The sequence below is a fragment of the Tinamus guttatus genome, unplaced genomic scaffold (genome assembly GCF_059628265.1).
Source record: "Tinamus guttatus ecotype Peru unplaced genomic scaffold, ASM5962826v1 Tinamus_guttatus_pri_ptg001602l, whole genome shotgun sequence".
In the NCBI taxonomy this organism is placed as follows: Eukaryota; Metazoa; Chordata; class Aves; order Tinamiformes; family Tinamidae; genus Tinamus; species Tinamus guttatus.
In genome coordinates, this window is record NW_028290136.1 from 5,089,828 (window position 1) to 5,117,477 (window position 27,650).

At 39.4% G+C, this 27,650-nt stretch overlaps 1 protein-coding gene across 3 annotated transcripts in view; it reads left to right on the forward strand.

Moving 5' to 3' along the window:
• The window catches only part of ERG (ETS transcription factor ERG), a 137,649-nt gene extending 111,223 nt beyond the window's left edge, over positions 1-26,426 (forward strand). For 2 of the 3 annotated variants that reach the window (XM_088539345.1, XM_010228372.2), the window contains 8 exons: positions 9,515-9,666; positions 12,268-12,471; positions 13,425-13,505; positions 15,656-15,727; positions 21,207-21,275; positions 21,652-21,708; positions 23,566-23,613; positions 25,547-26,426. In XM_088539345.1, coding sequence (XP_088395471.1) covers positions 9,515-9,666; positions 12,268-12,471; positions 13,425-13,505; positions 15,656-15,727; positions 21,207-21,275; positions 21,652-21,708; positions 23,566-23,613; positions 25,547-26,067 — 1,204 coding nt within the window. In that variant the 3' untranslated portion in view covers positions 26,068-26,426. The remainder of the gene's footprint in view (positions 1-9,514; positions 9,667-12,267; positions 12,472-13,424; positions 13,506-15,655; positions 15,728-21,206; positions 21,276-21,651; positions 21,709-23,565; positions 23,614-25,546) is intronic. The other variant, XM_088539347.1, reaches the window with a different exon arrangement.
• Positions 26,427-27,650: the final 1,224 nt, after the last annotated feature.

Here is a 27,650-nt window from a genome sequence, read left to right on the forward strand (position 1 = left end):
ACAATGATGGTATTTTTAAAACTAACTCGTGCTGCACAGCACCAGAAAATTTAGCCTAAGGGTCTGCCTTAGACTAAGCATAACAAGAAAAGTTGAAATTAAGGCTGTCATTTACTTTGCTGCTATTACATATGCAACGTACATCATCACATGTGGTATCAAATTCAGCTTCTTCAAATCTGTTATGTTGGTACAGCTATTATATTTCTTCCAGGCACATAAATCTAATGAGCCCTTTTGTGACATACAGTGAATCTTTCACCTGAGTGTGATAATATTGCTTCCTTCTGTTTGTTGGTCTTGACACAGACTAAAAGATTCACCCTATTAGTAAAGTTCTGGAGACTGCACACTTGCTTTTCTGTTTATTGCTCTTTGTACATTTTATTGACTTAAGTATGAGCAATTCTATTACCATGAGTGTATGCAGTTCATGTTGTGGTGAAATTTTGCTGCAGCACAAATGCTCTCAAAAGGCTCTGGGCACTGGGTTCTTTTTGAAAGGCCATTTGAATTAGTGGATTGCTTAGCTGGCTCTGAACACATTTGTCTATGAGACTCACAGCTTGTGCACCACGAAACCCATGGGTGGGAATATTAAAAGGTACCTTGGAAGAACTAAATTTACTGGTAAGTAATCTCTCTTTTTAAGGGAGGCTGAAGTGGAACATAGGGTCTTATTCAGGCCATCGATAAATTTCACATGTCACGAGCAGTGTGGTGATTTCATTAAAAAAGCATTCCAAAAGTTGGCTGCAGTGAAAGCTCAGCAGAAGCTTTCCAACATCAGCTTGGCTGATTCAGAAGTTTTAAAGAAATGCCAGAAATAATTAGTTGTCATTAAGATTTAATCATGTGCAGAATATTATTTTAAGTGCTACCAATTGTTGCTTGAAAACCATTTGAAACTGAAATTATCACTTAATATATCTTTTGCACTGGCTCTTTTGGGAAGCACCATTTTTTAAATTTCATGTTACTACTCTGCATTTCCATCAAAGAGACTCAGAAGCAGTCTGTTTGAATGCATATGACAAACAGGAGGACTCTTATGAGCCCAGAGGGTCCTCACTTTTTTTTTTTCTTTTCCCCTCTTGCAAGCTCTCCTAATTGGCAGCTACTTTATGCTATACAGAACAGCAAATTCTAGTGGGTGGCACTTGAGGCACCCGAGGCACTCTAGCCATTTGCCTGCTAACCTATCCAGCTGGGAAGTGGGGTTGATCATCTCTGTGAAGAAGGTACTGCCAGCACACCTGGACCGTCCTGTTCCCAGCGTCCAGGTTAGCTCTTTTTAGGTTAGGGTGGACACCTCACCATTGCTCTGCCATCTGTGGTACAGACAGTGGTGTACCTAGTTAGAGTATTTACACACCTTTCGTGTATCCAACATGCTGAGAAACAGGATCGCTGTGCGGCGGCCGTCCTGACATCACTTGTTTTTCAAGGGCACGGCTTTTTCCACAGCTGAAGCAGCAGCGCGCAGCGGAGGCTCAGCGCCTTGCATTCCACATCTGGTGGCGTGCCCCTGGCATGCAACCCTGCTAGTCTTGGTAAGCCTCAGCTCAGACTAAACAGCCAGCCATGCCCCAAACCGTACGGCAGTCAATGGGATTCGCTTCTCTGGCTCCTGCAGGACTTGAGGCAAGCCCTATGTCAGTGTACTGCAAAGCTGGGAGACCTGTCTTAAGAGGATGGCTTTCCTAATATACTTATTGGAGCTGCCTGTGTTGAATAACATTAATCCTGGGTAAGAAGATGTGGTGCTGGCTATAGACTGACAATCTTTATTCCCACTGATTGGGTGGTTTTTGGACTGGTAGCCTACCAAACTGGAAAAACTGCAAATTCAGGATCATCTTCATGCAAAGCTTTATGTTTGACTGCTTCGTGAAGCAGCTCTTTGCTCAGAAAATCCACTCTGTGTGTGTTTGTATGTATGTGTGGTTTGGCTCTGTTCTTGACACAGACATGTTGCCAAAGTGAAAAACAAACGATCTTTCCAGCCTACCACAACTGTGACTGCCTTTAGCTGGGCTGCCAGGTGCTAACTAAAGAGCTTTCCGCTCTGAGATAACGTGTTTACTCTTAATTGTCACAGTTACATTTCAGATTGACCACTGATGCCCAAATTGTGATCTCAGATTTCAGAGCTTAAGATGGATATGAGGATAGTCAGAATTTCAACTGTGTTAAGCAAATAAAATTTTTCATATGAATAGTGAAATATAAAATTCAAACACTGATATAGAACCCTGCAAGAGTTATGGTCGTCCTCATTATTTATGACTCTTGCTATTCTTACTGCTTTATTTCTAGCACTGTATTTGCCATGTTTAGGGCATTACTGAAGAGCCTGGGGCTGTGGTGCTCCCCTGTGCTGGCACTGCACACGCACTGACAGGAGGCTGTCTCTGACCCGCTGGACGTATGAGACGAGCCTCCTTCTGTCCTCTTTGTCAGCAGGTGTTTTATTTTAATCAGGGTAGTATCAGTGGGGGCTGTTCAGTATATTAAGTCTGGGAATAGCATTTTAGAGACAAAAGAGAATGTAAGATAAAGAGAAGTGGCTAATCTTCTCTGACTTTACAATTTTGCACCCATCATCTTCACAGCCCAATAATACCAATCACGAAAATCAGCAGACATTCCACAGACACAGGGGATTATGGTTTCCATACAAGATGTCACTTCTATTATGCCTGGCATGCTAACCTGTACTTTGTATTTATGCCTGTACTTTGCTAACCTTCTATAGATCCCGGCCCACATATGTGGTTTGGGAAGGGCCCTGCCTCCCAGTATCTCACATTTTATGAAACCACAAATACAACCGTCGTACAAGCTCTTGAAATGAAATACAATTTGAGAAATGTCATCCATTACCATTATAATAGAATTTCTATAAAAATAATAAAAGAAAAACAAGAGAAAATAGGTCCTGAAAGTTATAGGCCAACTGGGAAGTCATTGTGGCTTTGGCCGAGCTATCACCATATCAGACTTCAGAATTCTCCCAGGCAGCAATCTAATTGTAAATTATGTATATACAGAACATCATTTCTTAGCTTTGGCTCTTCGTGACCCCCTTCCCTTCTTTCCCTTTCCTCACTCCAACCTCACACATAAGAAATATTGAAGTGTTTGCACTAATGGAGAAATGACAACGTGCAGTCAAACTTAAACCAGCTGTTTCCCCACACTGCGAACACAAAGAGTAAGGCTGGTAATATTTATAGCTTGACTGGCCTCTAGTGAGCCAGACGCTGACTGCCTTAATTTGCCATGATGGCCTTAAGGCTTGAAACAGCTGTGGGACTGCAAGATAGCCAGGGAAAGTAAAAGAAAAAAAAAAAAAGATTGTTTCAATTAGCAGAAGTTATTGTTTTGATTGAAAGTGAATGGTTGCTTCATATGCAACTCAATAAATAAGCATCTTTTGTTTTGCTTGCAGAAAGCCAATAAAGTTGTGTGTGTGTTGCCATGTGGCATTTCTACTTTCTCCTCATGCTGAAAGAAATAACTGAGGGCAGCCCTGTGCTCTCCAAGAGACCCATGGCCGCCCCGAACTTCCACAGAGCCGAAGGCAGCCCCGCGCACGGTTCTGGAAGCTGCCTGGCATGTGCAATGGTCCCACCACGCTGCCAGACGCGCTCTGAGGCCGTCGCAGAGCTGCTCCGTCCCTCCTACACAGTTCTTCCCAGGGTCTGTGGCCCCAAGGGGACTTTGCTTTAGTTTTTCCTTTCTTACTTTTGACACTTACCTTATAGCAAGGATAAACAGACTGTCATTGTGGCTTCAGCGTCAGCTTACGCCAGCTTTAGCCGGCACCACTCGTGCTGAAGGACATCCCTCCCTCCCGCAGACCTCGCGCTCGTTCCCACCCTGGTGCTCCCCTTTCCTGTGGGTGAGGGCACCCGATGTGGCTCCGCTATCCACTTTCTTGCTTAGCTGTCCCACCTTGTTTCAGTATTTGCTGAAAGATGCCCCCCAGCCTAGTTCACTAAGCAGTTGTGCACGGACAGCCCAGGGATCCTGCGACCTGCCTGCACTTTTATGCTTTTAATGTCTCTGTTACGTGATAGTCCTCTATGGAGGATTTAGTGATGCTTTCATAAGAGGGCATGGAAGAGAAAATAAAAAATGTGCTGTCCCTTCAGCAGGTTAACAGTGGTGGTGCTCGCCCCGCAGACTAAAGGGGAAGGTGCCTGTAGGAGAGCGTCACGCTTGGTAGGTGTCCAGGGTTTGGCCCTGTGTTCATGCCCAAATAAAGCACCCAGCAGCTCCTAACGACAGGTCTGGCCAGCGGGAGTGGATGGTGGAAACCAAACTCAGTCAAAATATATGCTTGGGCTTCTGAAACCACCACCAAAACCACTTTCCAGAGTTTCACTTCCCGTCCGCAGGACGCCTGGCTGGTGCCTGGGGAGCGCACCTTTGGGCTATGCAAAGCTGCTGGGGTTCCCTCGCTCCCGTGAGGCCCTCGGGAGTGCGGGGGTGTTTCTACAGTCTGGTTGTTCCTGGGCATCAGTGTGAAAAGGGGATCCAAAGGACCCCTCTTTACATGTCACTGCTATGGCAGGGCTCGGCTGATGTGGATCCCACAGATTCACAAAGAGTGAGTGAGTGTGTGCTGGAGCAGGGAAGAGACTTTGGGAGTGCAGATTTGTAATCCTCTGTGTTGATATTATTGAATAAAATACATCATGTGTTCTTTGAAAAACAACTTTAAAGAAAGAAGTCTTAGGGAAGTCCTGGTTTTTGTTATTATTTGTTGGTTTCTTTTTGTTTTTTTTTTTAAAGGGCCACATTTTTCAGTGCAACCCCTTTTGTTTGGGTAGCACTAACCTATTCCACTCCAGCTTGAATAGCTGCAGTGCAGTGAGTGGGAAGCAGCCTAAGCATGCCTTGTAATACATTGTGAGCTGACCTTATGTGATGTCATTTTGGCTGAATAAAAATACATTTGTGTTGAGGACACTGACTTGGTCCCTCTCCCTGTCCACATAAGGACCTGGTGGGGATGTGGCAGCCCTCCTGGGGCTGTTCCCTCTTTTGGAGAGATCTGATCCATGATGAGATAGTAGAGATTAGGTGAGGAGAGGCAAGGTGAGGAGACGAAGCTGTATCCTATGGAAAGAATACTGGTTTAACCCCCAGAGCCTCACAAAAGTAAAGTTCAGGGTAGCGCAACATCTAGCCTGGCCTGACCAACCATTGACTGGACAGGGAACCATGAATGGGAAAACCTGCAACTGTCTTATGCTGCTCTACTCTCAGGAGAACCCTTTCCTCCAAGTAATTCTGTAAGTAAGTTATCCAAACTGTGGTTGTTAAATTAACTGAGAAAGGCACTATGTAGATATTTGGATAACACAATTTTTATCATCTATTTGCCTCAGATAAATTAAATAGAAAGTTTTCCTTTACAGGAATGTTACTGAGATAATGTAAAATTTTGCTGATTCTTAATCTATGTTTATCTAACACATTGCATTTTGACACAGTACAGGTGTTTTATGTCACATGGGGAAAATAGTAGTATAGTGAAGAGGAAAAAAATGTGTTTCATACACTTATTTATGGACTTACATATGCTTTCATCAGAGTCAGCGATTGGCAAAACTCCCATCAGCTTCAATAGGCACAAGCACTGAGTTTAGCTGTCAAACCTTATTGACTCTAAGTGATCCTGAATTAAGGCTATGTTTGCAAGTCCAAGAAGCAAAGGAGAAATACTTTTGTCAACAGACATTATCAGCAACCACAACTGATTCAGCTCAGGGCTGGACAAAATGCTCCTCAGTAGCATGATTGCAGCCTTTTCACTATCTCCCCCTACATGCACATATTTATTTGTTTTTTTATTTATTTTGGTAAATTCCAGGTGTAACAAAGTGTATTTACAAGGGGTAAAAATAACATGCAGCTGAGAAGAAAAACATCCCAGGTTTCAGTTTAGACCTGGAGCTGAAGATGAATCACTGCAAGGCTGCACCCTTTACACTGGGCATACGTTCTAAAAGCTGATTTTCCACTGCCTTTGGTCCCCGGTGATTCAGAAATAAAGCAGGCTCACAGAATGTCCTAAAAAAAACCTTCACAGACAATCAGTCTCTTGTTGTTCTGGGCACTAAAAATACCGTTTTCTCGTGGCGGTTTGCAGTTTTGCTTTCAATACTGTAAAAGTTAGTTCCAGAAACTTGCATTAAGCCTTGGCTCAGCAGTTATGCGTAAGCACAAACTCAGTTTGAAGCACAAGAAGTCTTGTAGCTCCCATGGAGTTGCTTGCATGCCTGAAGTTAAGCCTGGACATAGGAGAGTTGCTCAATTAGGGACTTGCTTGTCCATCCAGGAAGCTAAACTTTTGACCATCTGCTTCTGAATTGTAATGCAAAGTTATGACTTATTTATGATTTTCTTTCCCCCCTCTGTCTGTTTATACTCAGATCAGAGAACCAGCCCAGCAGCCCTGTCAGATTGCCAAAAGCTGTGTGCTACTACTGGATCCTTCACATCATTTATTATGCGGTGTTTACAATAGTGTTTTTAGTGCCTGATTGCCCGTGGAAGTGGTGGAGGCTAATATTGATGTTGTATTTAACATCAACAGTAAGACTTTAATGTCCCTATATGCCAAGTTCTTTTTCACAGTAAAGCAAAATAAAGTAGCTGTGCTAGTTAGGTCAAGGGATGTTGCTAGCTCTCTGTTTTCCCCAAACATACAAAAAACTCAGTGTACAGGCCAAACTGTTCTTTCTTCTGTCTTCATCACCTAACTGACCTTGAGAGCCAGGGTGGGGATCTGTACAGGTATAAATGAGGGCAGGAGTTGGATGGTTTTTCCACATAACTTTCTTTGACTTCAGTATGCAAACTCACTGATACATAAATGCTGTTTCTATTTGTTCAAAGTAAACAGAAAAAGCCAGCATTTTAGTCACAAGGAATCATCGCAAAAGCTCACTTGCAGCATGTTTATGTCTGAAAGGGAGTTATTTTGTACCGCTTCTGGCCGTTTTGACAGAAATAAGTTGCATCCCGGAATTATATTTAGAGGTATGTAGTGGGTTAGAAAAATTGAACTTGAGAGAATAATGACCAAGTATTCTGATCCTGTGGGGAAACATTCAGGTCACCACACTCAGTGAAAGGCAAGAGCATGTGCTGACTACATCTTCCTTTGTGGGTGTTACCCAGTCCTGTGGCTGACAAAGGAGGTATAAGACTTTTACACAGGCAGGTATCGTATGCTGTATGTTATGCAGCACCCAACATATTTTATACCTGAAAAAGGCATGTGAAGCCAACATTTCCCAGGCAACATGCAGGGCCCTGTTCTATCTCTTAAAATAGATGACGGTACCTCTGGAATTGTTTATGTGATATGTTTTGTATTTACGCTGAATACTGTAGACCATTAATATTTTCTAATAAGTTATCACAACATGGGAAAATGAATGCAAGACTATCTAGAAGAAAAATGCTTAAAGTGTACTTGCAGTATTTATGATCACTTAATGTACTAAGTAAATTTTTTCAGCTTTCTAAATGGCATTTGTTAAAGCACACCTGTGAAATGATTAAAACTGAATTAGTCATTGACCAATGGTAGTATTGAATAGTCAACACAACTGAGCGGTTTGGATGTTGGATAAAATATCTGGCACACTGACTACCTCAGCTGTTTTCCAAAAGCCTACTCAGCCTTTTTCTTGCCTTATTTCTTGTCAGGGATTATCTTAAACAGACTGCAAACTGGTGGACACAAAAGATGACAGAAGACTTAACATCCTCTATCAAAAATGTTTCTTGAATTTTGGTGTTTACTTATTAGGATTAGGAAATACATTATGGGCTATTTATTAAAAAATTATTAAGTCAATTTATAATGGGCTATTTATTAATAATAATTATTTATTAATTTATTAATCTTTCTAATCTAATCTAATTTCTCTTGGCAGAGAAGAACCACGCAATTTAGCAACACAGAATAATTTGAACAACAGGAAGTATGTGTTAGTTGATATGTATCAACTATCCTCATCCTTTTGGTATAGATAGAACATCTGTCAATGTCCCATTGACAATGGGGCATACTGTACACGATTTTTCTTCTTCTCTCCTCAGACAACAAGAAAATGTTTCTGGAAAAGTTCTTGTAACCTAGACCATGGGTGGCCTGGAGGGGACATTTCTGGCCATGTTTTGGAGCAAGAGATGGAATGTATGAGCTGAGGAGGTCAAGAGGAATGTGGTGAAATGCATTAGCTGGAGGCCAAGTCCTGAAATACTTTGAGGAGTATGGATCCTTGGAGGGCTCTGTTAATTCTCTGGACTGTAAATAAGAGAGTCTGTAAGAAGTAAAAATGAAACATGACAATGTTTTGGAGGGATTTTAAACTTTAAAGAAAAAGAAGTCTCTTACAGAGTGGTATCTTTGAGGCAGATGATTGTCTCTCTAGTCCAACCTGACTTGCTGCTGTTCAGTAAGACGAAAATACAGGAGTTAAAGGGCAAAACTAGAAGAAAGCTGGCTAGTAATGTAGTATCTCTAAAAAAAAAAACAAAACCAAATCAACACCCTCCCTCCCTCAGCAAACAACCTCTTTACATTTCAAGGTATTCCCCATGGCTCTGTTCTTTCTTTTGATTTTTGTAGCAATTTTTCTCTCTCTGATGAAACACGTTGTAGACATTAAATTAAGAGACAAATATGTCTGTGTCTGCCAGAAAGAAAACTGTGATGCAATTAAAATGCCATTAAGGAACCCCCTCTGGGATGTTAAACCTAAAGACTCTATTCAGAAAGCAAAGCCAAAATTAAAGAGGTGTCTGGTTGCAGATCCTCTGCAGATTTCCATTTCTTGACTATAGTACCATGGAGACTGCACTAGTCAGGAGCTGAAAGGTTTTTCCAGTCATGCGTGTGGTATTTTGAATCATGACTTTGGCAAATGTTCCTTTTCTTTAGGCCATACATAGAATTATGTCTACATTGCACAACATAAAGTGCAACTGAGCGTGACCTTAATGAAGCAGTGACAGCAATGGAGGTGGAAAGCTCTCCATGGCTCATGACAACTAATAATAGTTTTCCCTCAGAAAATTTGCATTAAGGGCGTTTGTGTGTTTTGCTGAGATGTCTATGAGATGTTTAGAGAGAGCAGACCAGCTACTTGTAGCCATCAGTCTCAGTATGCTCATTAACAGGTCTCCATTCCTAGACAGACCTCTGGAACTAAATCATTGGTCTTTATATGTTTGGAGACAAAGAGCCTGATCCTCAGAAAATAAAAAGAAGTGTGTTGTCCATTGCAGCTGATCGTTTTTCTAAGGAAACTGAAGAAATAAAAAACAGGGTCACGAGGTGGTAGGTATTGAGTTTTCCAATGAAGGCCCAGTCCTGAAAGCCTCATTTTTTTTCCATCTCATTCAGATTGATTTTTTGCTGAGAACATAAGTGACAGCTGGAGTAATAATTGAATCACACCTCTCTTTTTTTTTTGTCTAGGAATTCTCCTGATGACTGCAGCGTGGCAAAAGGAGGGAAGATGGTTAGCAGCTCAGACAATGTTGGAATGAACTATGGAAGCTACATGGAAGAGAAGCATGTTCCACCCCCAAATATGACTACCAATGAACGAAGAGTTATTGTGCCAGCAGGTTAGACCAACCCTCTACCCAAAAATTTCAGGCAGAAAAAAAAAAAGTGTTTCCTCCAGGAAGCCTACTGACTTATTTTTAATAAGAGTGGCAGTGTGGTACAGGCCATCAGGAAAACAAGACAAAACAGTAATTTCCTAGGGTTAATATGAAAACAAGCTGAGAAAATTCATTTTGAAGCCACCTCCTTGACCTGTTCTTCCAATTTCAGAGAAGAACTGTCTGGCTGCAGGGAGTCAGATCCTCTCTGACTGCTTCAGCTGTTTTTGTAGTACTTCATCTCCATCCAAAATGAACAAAATGAAGATCCACTTCTATCTCCTAATTCCATGAACTGGCTGAGGGCCGCGTATGGTAGGGAGAAAGGATCAGTTTACCACACCATACAAAGACCAAGTGCAGTCTACCTTGGCATGCTAAAAAGAGAATATCTTCCCTGTAATCAAGGAATGCATGAAATGCTATTTGTCTAAGTTATTTCATGAGTTTGGATAATACATTTTAATAAGCAAACTAAAAAGTCATTGCAATGGAAGAGTACAATTGAGAAATGCTCTTTCTGGTGGCAAGCTTGGTTGTAGGATTCATCAGTTAATTGAATGAGATGGCATTCACTCCTGCATGCTTTGTCTTCCTCACAGACCTCTGCTGCAAGATTCACTATCTTCATTTGCAAACTAATTAGCATGTCTATTTCCAAAGCCACAGCATTAGACCATCATGACATATATATGTCTTGATAAACAAGTGGGCATATACAACATAAACACAATACCGTCAAGCTGAGAACTAGAAGGGAATGTTTTGTTGCTAGTTCCTCTTCAGCAGAGATGTGTGTATCTGAAAATTTTCTGCTATTACTGTGTTGCTTAATGTTCTTACAGTTTTTCAGTTGCTAAGATATGCAAGAGCACTAACTGTGGCTAATTTTGCAAGCCATGATTATTTCAGTTATTTGTCAAGATACATGCAGAGAAATATATTGCAGTATCCTCTGCAATTGTATTGGTAGCATTTTTTGAAGCACAGAAAAGTGGTGACCCTAATAATGAAGTGTTCTGCCTAACTGGAAGCAGATTACACTGAACTTAACAGCATTCGAGTGTTTTTCCTAGACAAATGTTTCTATTCTTTCTGGTTGGCACCATTTTCAGCCTTTTAGTATCACACAGTGTTGGTTAGTTCAGCAAGCTTTTTTCTCATCATATTCCTGGTGTGTGTATTTTGAGACAGAGCTGACTGACATTCAAGAAGATGATCATGCTCACAGCCTTGCTATTTTGAGATCTCTAGAAGGGATTCAAAAATGAGCAAAAAACACAGCTAAGAAACAGCTGTTTACTACATAGGCAGTGTGCAGCTGATGTGCAAAGTTTAAGAACATAAGCAGCAAAATTCATAATTTCCAGCTATAGCAACTTTTTATTTACTGTAAGTAAGAAGAATTTAAAAACTGTTGACATAACCAAATTGTTTTGGTAAACTTTCTGGTATTTGATTGTTTGCTTCAACCCAAAATGAACCTAATTGTGAGTTATCTGCTGTAGGAGTGGGCAATCTAATTGAGGGTTATCAACCAGGCTCGCATCCCCCAGTTCATAGCACATTTCATACCTGATTAAAGGGTTTTATTAAGTGATTTCTGATGTACTAGAGAGAGCAGAGGAGCCTTCTGAAGCCCTAGAGGATTAACTGCTCTGATTTTTGAGAGCTCAAATTGCCAAGAAAAGCATCAGAAAGGAGAGGCGCTAATGGGTGTAGAATTGGGAGTTAGCAGCAATGTGACACACTCTGATGGACTCTGAGAAGTGTCCAGGCCCATGGAGGAAGGTCCTTATGTCTTTGCAACTGGCATGAAGAACAGCCAAGGAGAAGGCATTGCATTCAGGTGAAGCCAGAGAAAAGTTTTTAAGACCCTCATTCAAGTCCCAGCCCTTCTACAAACTTCTGGGTGATGGACTACAGTCGTTTGACTCTGTGCTCCATACTCAGTTTTAAAGATGTATTTTGTCTCTCCTTGTCTTTAGTTATTTGTCTGCAAAAAGTAGAAGCTCTTCATGGCAGGAACTTTCTTCCATTATGTGAATATGCATTGCTGGTCCATAGGAGACCTTCAGGTTATTGAGGACTTCCTGTAACTCATAGGAGTAGGGAGAGGTGAAATGGGACAGAAATCAAGAAGGAGGAGTTTAGAACCTAAAAAAATTTATAGTTAAAATCAATTGTTCATGCATGACTCTCAAAAATAGAAGATATTTGAGCTTTTTTTTTTTTTCTGAAAATATGGACTGCCTGTTTTGTTTTTCCCCCAAATAGTCTTACCAGAACTTTACATCAGAGATAGATACTGATGTGAGTGTAGTTGCATACAGCAGAACAACACAGCAGCTTAGGAAAGGAAGTGCAAATATTTTAGTAAGATCCACTCTAGCTATTGAAATAAAAAGCCAAATCTGCATTTGCTTACTTAGCCTATGCACAAGAAAAGCTACTTTTGACTTTAGTATAAATTTCACCTTCATGAAGATAGGAATTCAACAGCAAGTATTTGATCAGCACTCTCCACCCCTCAACTAATTTTATGCTTTATGAAACCACCAGATCCTACGTTATGGAGCACAGACCATGTACGCCAATGGCTGGAGTGGGCAGTGAAGGAATATGGTCTCCCAGACGTGGACATCTTGCTATTCCAGAACATCGATGGGAAGGAGCTGTGTAAAATGACCAAAGATGACTTCCAGAGACTCACTCCAAGTTATAACGCAGATATCCTCCTGTCACACCTACACTACCTCAGAGAGAGTAAGACAATTTGCTGTAATTATGGTAGTGGCTAGACTCAATCTGCGGTTGATATCAATCTTAGATTTTAAGGCATGGATATGCCCCCTGGGTTTTCAAAAGTCTCTGTCACAAATACTACTGGTCCTAAGAACATCGCAGAGCACCTTTTTCAAAGCCTCTTGAGTTTGATGGAAAGATTCTTATTAATTTCCTTTGGCTTTCACTCAGGTTCATTAAAGACATGATTTAAGGAATATTTCTACATGTCCATCTCAGACGAATACCTATTTGAACACCGTTCCTATGCTGTAGGAAGAAAATCAAATGGGATTCAGTGCTACTGTTTTTTCTGGTCACATACTCATTTCTTTCTGTTTTAAAATGAGAATTCTAAATGAGAATGCAAACATTGATTTATAAAGTGAATTCCAGGCATGATTCTAAGGACTCACAGCAGTTTGCTCTACTGTGAATAGGATCAGGAAATTTTGCTGAATTAAATAAAAGTTCTGTACTTTCATGGAAAAGAACAGCCCCTAAAGTCTAAAGCCAAAATGTTGTAGTGTCTAGCTAGCATTTCAAAGGGAAAGAGGGGGCTAGTGAACTCATGACTTGAGAGTTTTCATCTAAACTTGAGGAAATTTTACAGGTTTGCCTCAGTTTAAAGAACTTAAAATCATCATGTTTTTTTTTTTAAAAAAGAAAACAACAAGCATTGCAACACCAGTGCGGTGTAGTCTTCTCCACACGCACACTGTCCATAATCAGTCAGAAACGTCATGCATTTGTAATGTCGAATAAACAAACACCCTAGTTCAAGCTCTAGCACACACACTACCCTGCAAACTGCAGACTGAAACCAACTGTTGGTAGACTCACACTCAAACAATCCTCTCAGGGGAAAATATGGTTTTAAAAGATAATTCTCATTTTTTTTTCATTTTGGTGTTGCTTTTTGTTTTGTTTTGTAGCTCCTCTTCCACATTTGACTTCAGATGATGTTGATAAGGCCTTACAAAACTCTCCACGGTTAATGCATGCTAGAAACACAGGTAATGCTGGCACTGCTCCCATTGCTATAGGTCATCTTCTAAAAGCACAGGATTCCTGTTTATGAGATGCTTGCTAAAAATAGAAATGGTAAACCAGGAGGTAGACAAGCATATCCTCTCCTTGCTGTGGATGTGATTTTATTCACAGACACGCAGGAGAAAAAAAAAAAAAAAAAAAGGTGTGATCACTTAGGGCCAGATGCTGCAAAAGTTTTTCTCCGTTGACAAATTCTGTATCCTAAAAGTGAAGGGGGTTCCTGACAAAGAATAATGTGAGGCTCAAGACCTTATTCTTGGAGGACTTTTGTCTTGTTCTGTTCAAACCTATAGTCAGATCTACATCATGGATCTCCCTAAAAGTCAGTGGGGCTCATGAGTGCATCAGTGCTTGCCTATGTGCTGTGGGTTGAGCCAAACATGGCCTGAACCCCTTCCTCCCCTGCTCAGTATATTATGTCATATACTTCAGTAAAACTGTTGTTATTAAGACAGCTAGCCCATGTCATTTATCAGCTATGATATGGGGCTTATGCTGTGATCTCGATTAAGTCTGATCTGAATGTAGAACAGCCTTTGCTAATAAACACCCTTCTGTTAAATTGGCTCAGGCAATTATGGAGTGTAGGTAGGAGAACAATACAATATGTGCCTTAAAAGCATCTGTCTTTCAAGATGTAGCTTAAAATATTTATGAAAATAAATCAAAGGAAATTTTGTCTTGCTCTAGCAGTTATGCAACAGAGGATGGCATGGAATTATACATATAAAACAGTATACATATGGATTAAATATGTTTGGAATATTGCATTATCATGCCTGAGGGTGTTAGTTACCTACAGTGACCAGAAATAACAATTATTTATGAGAAGTGAAAAAGATAATACAAAGGATAATGCAAAAGGAAAAAAAAAGAAAAAAGAAAAAAAATCCCAAAGTAGAACAAGGTACCTAGCTTCTTGTTTTCCTATTTCATGTATTTTTTTCACTGAGAAATAACAGTGAATTTCCTAGCAAAATTAGCTAGATGAGAAGATTTCTTCCAAAGATTTGATGTTTACAATTTGAGGTAAAGTTCTACTTTGGGCTGTAGACCTGCTGCAAACCCCACCAAAGGCAACAGAAACATTTCCGTTGACTTTGATGGGTTTTGGAATAAGCCTTAAGCCCTTTTTAAAAATAGATGGACTCAGTGGTCTTTTCCAGAACCTAGTTTTCAAAAGAGTTTCCATGCACAGTTATCCAAGAGTTCTTCAGCAGTTCCATGCGTTATCTTTTTCTATAAATGTGTGCACTGATAATGATATTTTGAAATTTATTTCACTGAAATGAGATCATCTGCATTTCTGTTATTGAAAGTGTGGATAATATCATACTGATTTTCAGCATAAGAAACATGAATTGTTCTTTTGTAATAAGAACTGTCAAGTGGGGTTTTTCAAAGAGCCTCAGAAGAGTTAGGAATGTGCTCCTTTTGAAGTCAGAAGCATTTGCACAAGTAATTTCTTGTTATTTTTCCCTATTCCTATAGGTGGTCATTAGAAGTCTGTTAATGTAGTTAGAGTGATTTCAATTTATGAGATAATGAGATACCACTTTTCTATATCCAGGTTAATCTTTTAAAGTTTTTGTCACTGTCAATAGAATGAGATTTCAGGAGGGTAAGATTGAAAGCCTGAAGTGTGTGAGAGGATTCCCACAGGCATCCATAAGCTTTGGCTGAGCCTCTACAGCCTCTGTTGAAAATGCAACCTATTTGTGAAGTACATAAGCTAATGAAGAGAAAGCAAAAAAGTTTTATTTCAAAAGGCATGAAACCACCTGCCCAGGTGGAGGCAGTGTGTGTGCAGGGAGGGAGGAACGGATTTTCTAACCTTGAAAATCTGAACTTTTTTCTCTCCTCCCTTAACCCTGATTTTGCATAGACATTTACCCAGTAGTATTAATGTATTTACACAGGTGCAGGGATATTGGAATGCATTTGGAAGGCATTTATATATATATATGTATATATATAAAACATTTCTAAGATATGAAGTACTTATTTATAAGCTTCATTCAAATACACTACAAGAGGGAATATGTGGTCACTGGTGGATTTAGGAAAAGCGAAAATGAATCTTCAGGTATTATGTCTCCTTCTTTCTCTGCAGGAGGTGCCACTTTTATTTTTCCAAATACATCGGTTTATCCAGAAGCAACACAAAGAATTACAACCAGGCCAGGTATGAATTATAACCACATTTCATATGCTGTGGTCTTAGTCATTCCATCTCTTGAAACATCTCTTCATTTTTCTCTTTCATCTGTCTTTTCATAAACAGTAGGCTATATGTATTTTGGATACACACACATTTTTAATATATACAAAATATGCATAATTGTGTAGAGTGATGAAATATAGTAGTTAAATGTCTATGTTTGTTCTGCATGTCCCTGTCTTTGAAGCAATGCTATCCAGTCTAAAAAGCATCAGACTGAATGAGAAGACCTGAGCTCTGTATTCTGGCCTGCTGCATAATCCCAATGTAGACACTTTTTAAGGTGCCTCAGTTCCCTATCCGTAAAATGAGGCCAGAATACAGTCTGCTTTTATAAAACTATTTAAAGTCTATTAAGAAAAATTACCCTACTAAATCAGCATAATTATTTCTTCAGCTATTTACTTTTTATTGAGGTAAGCAAGACTTACATTATCTAATGATGAGACAGGAGGCTAAATAATTTTCAAAAAGCCACAAGAAAATCCTTATTGCTCAAAAGCATGAAGCCTGTGAAAATATTGGTGCACTGGTTTGTGAAAGGCTAAAGGAAGATGAGGACAGAACTACAAAGCTAAAGATTTTCTTTAAATCACTCTTTACTACTAAGGATGTTGAAAAAATGCCTAAACTGGGCTTTTGCCTTTTCAGCAATAAGCATGAGGTAGTCAGATGTCAAGAGGTGTTGGAGCAAACTACTAAATTTAAAAGGAATTCGCTATTGATGCAAAGAGGCACACATCCATGTGTCCTGAAGGACTGAGCTCTTATGAAAAGATCCTTTCACTTAAAAAAAGAAAAAAGAGCTTTATGGGATAATAAATATCTGTGTTTGTGAGTGCTCTAGGTTATAATTCAGGAGAGTGACTTCTATGTATTAGGCATGTATACACACACATGCATACACACCTGTAGATTTGTTAACTGATAATTAAAAAGATAGCGAGAGAAATACCAGCTTATGACATGATCAAACCTATCCTGTTTAGTTTCTAGGAAAATAATTATAACATTTACTCTTCTGCTAGAATCATCTGTCTGTAACAATGCAGGGATGGATACACAGGAAATGATCTAACCTCTTACCCATTTGGCTTTCACAAGGCATTTGTTAAGGTGCTGTACAACAGTTTACAACAGAAGTTAGTTTAGCATATCATAAGAAACAAAATATTCCAATAGATCAAGAACTGGCTAACTGGCCTGATATCAAGCCATATCGAGTCATGTGTGTTTTCTGATTCTGTACCATGATCCTTAATTAGGACACAGTGAAAATAGGTATAAAACTCAAAGATGACATAAGATTTTGACACTACTCAAAACCCAGGATTCTGTAAAGAAGTGCAGAGGGCTTACCCTGCATAATCGGGAGTATGTTAACAGCTGAAAATATAAGTTGATGAATGCAAGATAAGACACAAGTTATTTGCATACCTTACTGATCTCAAATTAACCCTCTCAATTCATGAAAATAATTAACCATAGCCGTCTTTATTTATGGCACAATGGAAGCCTCTGCTCAGTAACCGTCTGAAGTGAGAAAAAGTAAACAACAAATGAAGATACGTGAACAACAGGGTATCGGGTGGTATCGGAAATCTAATTGTACCACTAAATAAATCAGCAGTGCGGCCTTGTATGGAAGGCTGTGTTAATCATCCCTTTTAAGAAAGGATGTGTGCGGAATTAGAGAGAGCTTGAATCTAGCTGTGGGAATATGAAAAATCTTTCAAGCATGTTGAGAGATAAAAATTCAAAATTGTTCATCTCAGAGAAGACTGGGGGATGAACATGATACAATTATCAAAATAAAGAGTGGCACAGAATACTCGCTTGGCCTGTTTCTCAGTACTAGGCAAAGGATACTCAAAAAAAAAAAAAACCCCAAAATATTTTCATGAAACATATAAGGAGACTGGCATTCCGGTCACAGGCTTGTGGAAACCAGGAGCTTTGAATGATTCAAGTAAATCTGATCAGGCATATGAATACGAAGACTAAACACACTTAGAATAATTGCTGGCTATGCAAAATAAAACTGGATGCCCCAAACTTTCACTAGTTTCTAACTAAAATAAATATATAACAAGACCAGAGGACCTGAGTCCCCTATAGGAGATAATCCTCTCAGCTGAGAGTGTTTGAGGCAAAAGCTAAAATGAATCTGTTGTAAAAGAATACAATTTCAGGGGTATGTTTCTATTAGGGCTGGACAAAAGTTGCATTTTTTATACCATGAGAAATTCCATGATCTCAATGTTTGTGATGAGAAAATAAAATACTGGTTTTCTCTGAAGTAAATGGATCTAAAAAATCCCATACCAGAATCTTTTACAATAGAAAGCTGTCAAAAATCTGTACGGTCAGAATTTTCCTTCAGAAGAAGAAAAAAAAAAGATTTTTTGTTCAAAAATAAAAGGTTTCTATCAATAAATTATTTTTGCTGGATTATTCTTTGGCCTTCCTTTCAGTCAAGATGTGAAATGTCAAATTTCAAGTAGACTGCAAAGAATCTTTTCCATAACAATGTTCCAGTCATCTAAGAGCAATAGCTAGCCCTAGAGACAATCACTTGGTGGCCAGAGGTCAAAAGTGTGTGTGTGTTTGTGTGTGTGTAGCAGGATAAGTAATGTTAAAGGGCTGTTAGCCAAATCCTGGGGTGCAATTTAAGAGAAAGTAATTAAGCATTGCCATTGTTAAGGCACTACAATAGAAAATAGGAAATGAGTGAGACTCTTAAAGAACTGGAATGACAAAGGCGTATTTCTTCAACCACTTTAACAACAGAACATGAGGTTTTTGCAAGCTGAAAGTAATACAATGAAGTTATCAGGAGCTCAGGAAAACCTAATATGGGTTTGTCTACATGTCTCATCAAACAGTAGCATTCCTATCAAAGATCTGCCCAAGATAAGGACATGCTGTACTAATATCTCATGAATAAGAACAGATCTGCTTATCTAGGAGAGCAACATGTTTATCCAGACACAATCCTGAACTAAGAATGAAGCTAGAATCATGCGCTATTTGAAGCAGGGAAGATAACTGATTTTTTTGTTGTTGTTTATGGAGTGGGTGTAGTCAGAATACCATCTTTGATATGCTGAGTTAAAAGGCAAAAATTTTCTCACAGTGCTAAATTTGTACCAAATGGATTTTCGGGCTGCAATTGCTAGTAAGTACAAGCCTACAGCACCACATAGCCCTATCAGTATGCAGATGCCTAGAATTTAAAGATCCACAAGAAAAGAGAAGATAAAAGTTACATAGCATAAAAACAAGCACGTCTGCCAAGTGATTCTTTTTTCCCTCTTTGTTCCTCTTTGTCTGTAGCCTTTCTGGGCAGAAAATAGAAGAAACAACAAAATGCACTCCTAATGCCACCAATGCCTCCCATTTGCTTTGCTCACTATGAAGGCAGAGCTATTGCCAGCAAAGCAGGGGTGGCAGGGCATGTGCTTGGCCTCCTGAAAGCTTCAGGGGAACAGCACCTCAAGCAGTTTAGAAAGACAGGAGACTGCTTGAAACTCAGGGCTGAGAAAAGAGGAGTGTCCTGCAATGCAACCGTGACTGAACCCTGTCCCCTGGTGCAGGCAGAACTTGGACACCTCCAGAAATGTGACCAAAGTCCTTCTGAATTTTCTTCCTAGATGATAAAGCCTTCAGGCCAGGGGCCAGTGTGTGTCTAACTACATGAATTAATGGGATGTGTTGATCTCAGCCTGGGCGGGACATCTGCATGTTACAACCATTCATCCAGTAAATCACTGCAGGAAAATATTCTGCTCAGAGATGAGCATTTGAGCAGTTTGTGTTATTTTCTCCAAGTTTCTGAAAGATAAGAGTCTGGAAAAAAGATATATGTTAAAAAGGACACCAGTTGTTTAACTGTGATACTAAGAAAAATATGCTTATCTCAGCAAAAGCAAAGTTTCTGAAGTGTAGAATTCCAGCAGACAACTGTGGTGGTAGTGCCAGTCTGCTCTTCAGATTAAACAGACTAAATAAATTAAAGGCAATTTGGTTGTGCATTTCACATTACAATTTTTTTCCATTCCACACCCCTACTCATAATGTCTGAAAATGGATAGAGATACATGTCATACCCAGAGCCAGTCAGTTACTGGTTCTGTACTTCCTACCTTATTTAATTTCCAAACACTGTTTTCTTAAGTAAAGAAAAAACTGTCATTGACTAGCTCCTGCAATGATTTAATTCTGCTTAGGGTGTATCTCTACCCTCCTGAGATCTTAGGGTAGGCTTCATAAGTCTATCATCTTGGCAGCAATAATAACTAATGTGTTAAAGCCAATCAGAGAAAAGCACAAGCAACCACAAAAGATTTCAAAGGGTAAATGAAATTTTTGAATTTTCTTCATAATCTTTACGAAGAAATTTTTATGCTTTATTTTCTACATTTTATATGCTAAAACATTTAAAAGAAATAGAGATAATGGGTAAATAAACTTTTAAATATGAAAATTAAGGAATTTGTCCCAAGAAGCAGAAAGGCACATTTAAATAGAAGGAACAGGATAAAAAGATCCACTCATGGGGAGAAAGATGGGAAGACAGGAGTAAAAAAGTTGAGGGAAAAGAGCTGAGGAAGATTACACATGCAGATATGAAGAATAAGGAAGACTATAACAAATGTACATGCTGACAGTGAGAGCTGGTGTGAGCACAAATAATTTACAATACCAGTTTAGTGAAATATCCAATAGCCAAACAAGAGAGTGAGAGAAAAATAAAAAGACCATGTCGTGTCATGTATCTCTGCCTGTGAGTTGGTGGGAGAACTCTCAAAACTCTTGATCACAACCGATATACTTTGATTAATGTCAAGGGATGCACCAACAAACTAGGAAAGAATGGCATAATAGGGAAAATAAATGAACTAAAGTCTATCTTCTGAAAATATTAATACATACTGAGACCGGGAAGAAATGTTACATGGTTTATGCTTAATCTGTGCTCCTACCTCCATGGGGATTTTCCCTCCAAAGCAGTAGCATGAAATGTCCACAATGGGCAGTAGGTCTTGTTCCTTGGCATCCTTGGCTGAGGAAGGAAGCCAAAGGGAAAGGGAAGACTTAGTGCTTGGAAATTATGGAAACTCTGTTGTATTTCTAGTGGATACTTTAGATATCCAAAAAGAGTAGCCACCTTCAAAAAGCAAGGCAGGACATCTAAATGAAGTATAAGATTTAGACAGGGTCCTCTCTGACGTTTTAAAATGAGGTGACAGTAAATGACACCAGAGGATGTGGTTGAGAAAGCAGGAGGGGATATACAGAGTACCTGGAGGAGAAAAGGTCGGTAAGGACAATGCAGTACTATTACTTTTAGAAACTGTGACAACATTTTTGACAGGGACTATTCTTCCACTTTCAATGACACTTTATGCCATATCATGACGCAATTTATTTTTCTTCACAGATTTGCCTTATGAGCAAGCCAGGAGATCAGCATGGACAGGTCACAGCCACCCCACTCCCCCGTCAAAAGGTAAAGAGTCCGCCTAGGTCTAGTCTGTGCACCCAGTGCATATCCAGGGTGTGTGGACTGAGCAGAATTGAAAGCAGCTACCTCAAGTTTCAGCTTTGGAATATTTTAATCTGTGCCTGGAAAGCCTTTTTGCTCTGTGCACGCAGTGCTGGGTGGAGTTGCTGGGGGACAGCCACATCCTTCTGAGTGAACTCAGACCCATTCTCATCAGAGACAACTTCATCATATCCATGACCATATAGTCTTATAAAACTAAGTCCTATCATGACCATTACGGGGTGATGAGCATCAGGAGTGTCAGGCCTACAGCCTGTATCAGCTTTGGTAAGCAACTTCCAGGCTGGAAAAATAACTTCATGGATTTTTCTGTTTTCAGCTACTCAGCCATCATCTTCAACAGTGCCCAAAACAGAAGACCAGCGTCCTCAGTTAGGTGGGTTGCTCTTTTTCTTTTTTTTTTTTTTTAAAGTTATGCCTTCATTGACCATGATCAGTAGGGCAACTATGACCTACCAGCTGGAAGCCAATTGCAAGATCTGATTCAGGTCATGTGTGAAATCTCCAGCTGGGGACCAGGAAATCCCCGGACGTGTATGAGTTGGTTGTATAGCTGGATCCCAGATGGAGGCTCCTGTGGCCATTGAAATTTAATGTTTAATTGCAATGACAACCTCAGAGAGCAATAGCACTACCAAATGAATATCTATGTACAGCTGAGGTTTGCAAAGGTGGAAGTGTGTCAAAGCATCGTACCCCACCATTGCTGAAATAGTAGTAACTGAAATATTTGCATGTGCAACAAGACAACAACAGATTACATCCCACCTGTTTGAATTTTACATCTTGAAGAGTATAAGAGGAAGGTTAGAAGGATTGCCAGTGTGCTCAGAAACTGTGAGGAGAAAGTAGAGGTTTATTGGATTGCAGGCTAGTGTTTTTGAAACGTGTGCATTTTCTGGTTTCACAGCAGTTAATCCAGGGGATAGGACCTAACCCTTTATTAGGAAATTATCTCATGTCTTGGGAAAGTAGATAGAAAACATACCAGAGATTCTGAGGTAGTGATGGCTTTTGCTAACAGAAAAAAAAGGTAGATGTAGGAAAGGAAGGAGATTCAAAGGGTAATTTTAGCTCAGAAGATTCTGAGCCTGTTTTTCTCACATAGATTTCAAATCATTATTTGTTTTTTGTTGTTGTTATAGCTAAATAAGACAGTGAACATGACTGCATCTCATTAGCTTGAACTACTTAATGTGCACTGTTTGGGAGGTATTACACTGCTGTTTGCCCAAATAGCATTTCTTCATTTTATCTAATCAGCCCTCCCAACCATGAGAGGCTCTCAAAAATATATTGATGATCTATGTATGTCCTTAGGATCATTTAGGAGCTGTGTGTGAGCTGCACAGATTATTTAAATGTATAAACAATGTAACCAGATTAGTTCCTTAGCTCTAAAAGTGGCAGCTGTTTGAGAGCAGCTGGAGAGGAGGCAGCCCATGGACAGGGTTGTTCAGTGGGGGACTCTGGGCCATGCTTGTGACCCATTGCTTTGGCTTTTATACATATGTCACAGGCTTTCCTCTTTTGTGTTCAGGCTAAAAACCATGTTCATTTCCAGAGGAAATCCCATGAGAAAAACACTGAGATGCTTTGGGATCTTATGACTGACACAGCTCTTTTGAAAACCCTAGTTGCAGGGGTAATGCTAGGAATAACGAGACGCCAATTAAAAAAGAGAAAGCAAACAAACAAAAAACAACAACAACAACAAAAAGTCTCTCCAGCTCCTGCCATTTGCTTGTCCAGTAGTCCTCCCCTATCCCATCTTCTGCTGATATTTTAGAGTCTTTTGGTAAATGAGGGGCTTATCTGACAGGTAATGAGATAGGGAAGGGCAGAAGGTGAGTAACGCATCCCTCGTCTGTTAAAAGCTTCAGAGAATTTTCACTCATCCCCTTTCCTTGGTTTGAGTTAGTAGTGCTGTGCCAGATGCTCTTCCTTCTTCCCACCTGGGTGTTCATCCTTCAGCATCCTGCAAGGGCTAGGCTAGGCAGGGTGCTCAAGCAACAGATGTCACAACTCTCAGGGCCCTCAACCAGACTCAGCTTGAATCAACATGTGCATGCCCATCAGCTGTGCAAAGACCCTCATAGTATCTTTCTCAAATAATGTTAAATATTAATCTAAAAATGACAAATATGTCTGAAGATATTTAAGTATTTTATGATATTGAAATATTTGATGGTATGATTATATCATTTCAATTCTTTCTTTTAAAAATCTGTAGATCCTTATCAGATTCTTGGACCAACCAGCAGCCGTCTTGCAAATCCAGGTGAGAAGGGGTTTTGCTGATTTGGGAGGATTTTTCTTCTCTGACAGTATCCATGCTCCAGGTTTAATGCCAGACAGTGCAGAGGATGCTACCATTTTCACCACGTACCAGTATGCGCCAGTGGGAGCTGATGATATATTGCAGGATTTTGGTTTTTATACAAGAGTGGGATAGAGCTCACAGATTAAGGCACATAAACTCCTTTATCTATATGCAGGTGTCTACAGATGAACTAGGTGTCTTAGCTCCCATGATGTTCATTGCAGATGCAATTAATATAGCCCTTGACAGAGAACAATTCCTCTCATCTGAGGTATCTACATCTACATACACGCAATCAATCAAATAACCCATTAGATTCCAGTGACCATATTGATGAGGTTCACTTCACATGCCTAGCACTAAAATGATCTGGATTGGGATATGTTTTTAACATTTGGGTATGGAATTTCCACATGCCATCTTTCCTGTACTTTCACATGTTTTGTGTGTTTATAAATTGGTGGAATTACTCTCTCATTAAAAGGAAATTGACAGTAACCATTTATTTTCATAGGACTATATATTACATTTGGAAGGCAAGTGTTTATGTTAGAACATATGTTGGATTGCTTATTCAAAATTTTGTGTTCTGTCCAGTGCTGAACTGTTTATTGATTTTTCAAAAGCTAATCCTCTTGTTATGTTTTATGTATTAAAACTTGCATGCCTTGCTCATACCATGGATTCTTTTGTTTGTTTGTTTATTTAATGCATGTTAATGGAACAGAAGAAATTCATTAAGAACAGTTTGAATAAATACAATTTAAATGAGTAGAGTTTCAGTTGCACTGAAGTATAAACTGTTAATGGATTTCAGATGCTACTCTAGCTTGATATTATAATTCACCCTTTTTTAAGCTTTCTAAAGAAAAGCTTGTTTATTATACCCACATATCTGTTAAAAAAAAAAAAAAAAGCCTACTCCTGGTCAGAGATGTACTTAGAAGTTAGCACATACAAGCTGGTTGGCAAATTTTGCTGACATTGTGCTTGTGAAACAGATTGCCTTGCAAGCTGCTTCAGCTGCCTTTTGTATCATTTCAGTGCTGCTTTATTAAGAAATGCGAAGCTTTTTACATGAGTATCAGTGGCAAGGCCCTCTGGATCTACTGTCAATTGCCTAAAATGGTCAAATTTTGTTCCTGTAATGCTGGGCAGAATACTTCTGCAAAGTCGACAGCAGCCTAATTGTTTTCTTTCTAAAATGAAATTGGCAGAACTGGGAGAAAAAAAAAAAAACCAGCAATGGCATTTTAAATCTTAACTCCAGTAGTTATTTAAAGTTTTGCTTGACACAGAACAATGACAAGAATTTATTTTATGGACCTTTTCACTGTTCTTGCAAATGTTTTGCCCTATGGTTGTGTGCAGTGCAACAGCAAGCTAATAAGTTTCCGTTCTACATTTCCCCAAATGCTGCAAAAGAGTGATATGGTTTGGCACAAGTCCAGTTTTCTCTAAACTTCTCCATTTTGTGTAGGCTTATTCCATAGCAGAGAACACTGAGTTGCAACATAATGCTGTGAGAACAAGCAAAGTGTTACGCAAGTGAAAGCTGTTTGTCCTGAACTTTAGAGATTAGTTTCCTAAATGAGCGCTGTATTATTTCCCCATCAATTGTCTACAGTGAGTGACATTAGGTAACTATTAAATCTCTATGTAAGGGCATTCTGCCACTCAAACGGGGAATAAATGACACGTTACCATTAACTCTGCTCTTCAGGATATCATGAGAAGGGGCTAGGAGAAAAGACACTAGATAGATAGAGAAAGAAGCAGGAACCGATATTGCAACATTTCCTAATAGGGTCCTTTGTGAATGCCTGGAAGAATGGATGTCTTAACTTTATTAGTCACTAGTCCTGACATTTTTATTTCATTTCCCCTGCAGGGAGCGGGCAGATACAGCTATGGCAGTTCCTGCTGGAGCTCCTCTCGGACAGCTCCAACTCCAACTGCATCACCTGGGAGGGCACCAATGGGGAGTTCAAGATGACTGACCCCGACGAAGTGGCTCGTCGCTGGGGGGAACGGAAAAGCAAGCCCAACATGAACTATGACAAACTCAGCCGCGCACTGCGCTACTACTACGATAAAAATATTATGACTAAAGTTCATGGTAAGCGCTACGCCTACAAATTTGATTTCCATGGAATCGCTCAGGCCCTCCAGCCTCACCCTCCGGAATCATCCATGTACAAATACCCATCAGACCTTCCCTACATGAGCTCCTATCACGCACACCCTCAGAAGATGAACTTTGTAGCTCCCCATCCCCCTGCTTTGCCCGTAACCTCGTCCAGCTTTTTCGCTGCCCCTAATCCATACTGGAATTCACCAACTGGAGGCATCTACCCCAACACCAGGCTGCCAGCTGCTCACATGCCTTCTCATCTTGGCACCTACTACTAAGTGGTGGAAAAAAGAATCCCAGAAAAACAGAGACACTTCTCAGTGGGATGCAGTCCCCAATGAATTGCAATGAACTCTATTGGAGTACACAACTTAAAAGTGCCTAAAGAGACAAGTGAAGGTTTGGTTGGGAAAAAACATGTTAAAAAAAAAAGATGTCAAAAAGACTCTTTGTAGTGTGGATTTAAAGGAGATATTCCAGAAGTATAAAGATACTAAAATGTAATGTATATGGGTGTTGACTCTGTGGACCAAACAACAATAGACTATTGTAGGTAAAAGCATGAAATGGTAAGGAAGACCTACAAAAGCTAATGGTCTTAAAAGGTTGATAAGCTTATGTGTAAAGTTTGATATCTTGCTAATGCAAAACTGGGACTATACTACAGCAATATAAGGATAAGTCTATAGAGACCTAACATATGAATCATTACAAAAGAGGGGGGAAAAAGGAAAAAACAAGCAAACAGACAAAAACAAACAAACAAAAAAACAAACAAAAAACTCAACTACCTGTATTTAAAAAATAGAAACATATCAACAAAACCGACTGGTTTAGCACAGAAGCTGATTTGGAATATAAAAGCATTGTTTTGGTTAAAATGAAATACGTTCCACACATTGGAGAGTTATCAGCTACTCAAACTGTGAAGACAATCCAAACTCTAAGATTCCTGACAGTATTATCAGAACCCTGAGCCAAACATTGGAAATGAGAATGTGCTGAAGGGTAAGTGTATGACTGTAGAGCAAAGGCCTGCCCCTGATAGACAAAGCAGAAAGGAAAAAGAGGAGGAGGAATGTGGTGAGAATGGGAGGAAAGGAACTTCTCTACCAGTAGAGACTGAAGAGACTGAAAACTTAGCAGTGTTGGGACTATGAAGAAATACTTGTTTGGACTTGTTGAACATTTTGCTCAGTATCATACCATTCCCAGTATTACAGGAGGAACAGACTTGTTTTTATAGTAATAGAAAAAAAATGGAAAAAAAGAAAAGCAAAAAAAATCAGAAATCAGAATATGCATCTCTTGGGAAAAAAAAAAAAAAGTGAAACTGGAATTGTGTTTGATATTTAAAAGTTACTGGTGAGAACCTCATCATTATTAAGGGAGTTGTTTTCTGTTGGTTAAGGTAGGAGACAACCCTTGACTGCCAAAAATCAGAAATCAGTATTTTTGCTAGGCGGGCGCCAGTTTTTCTTTATTGAGTCGCGAACGCTGTGCGTTTGTCAGAATGAAGTATACAAGTCAATGTTATTTTTTCCTTTTTATATAATTATTATATAACTTATGCATTTATACACTACGAGTTGATCTCGGCCAACCAAAGACACAAAAAAGGGACAATCAAAAATATTGTGGCCTTGAATTTTAACTCTGTATGCTTAATGTTTACATTATGAACGTATTAGTACTTAGAATGCAGAATGTATGTAATAAAATAAGCTTGGCCTAGCATGGCAATTCAGATTGACACTGTAGTTTGCATTTGCATTTTTAGTACCTAACATGCCTATCAGACCTCCTTCCTACAAAGTTGAAATATGTTAAGCATTTTGTTTTAAAGTTTGTTGTGCTTTGT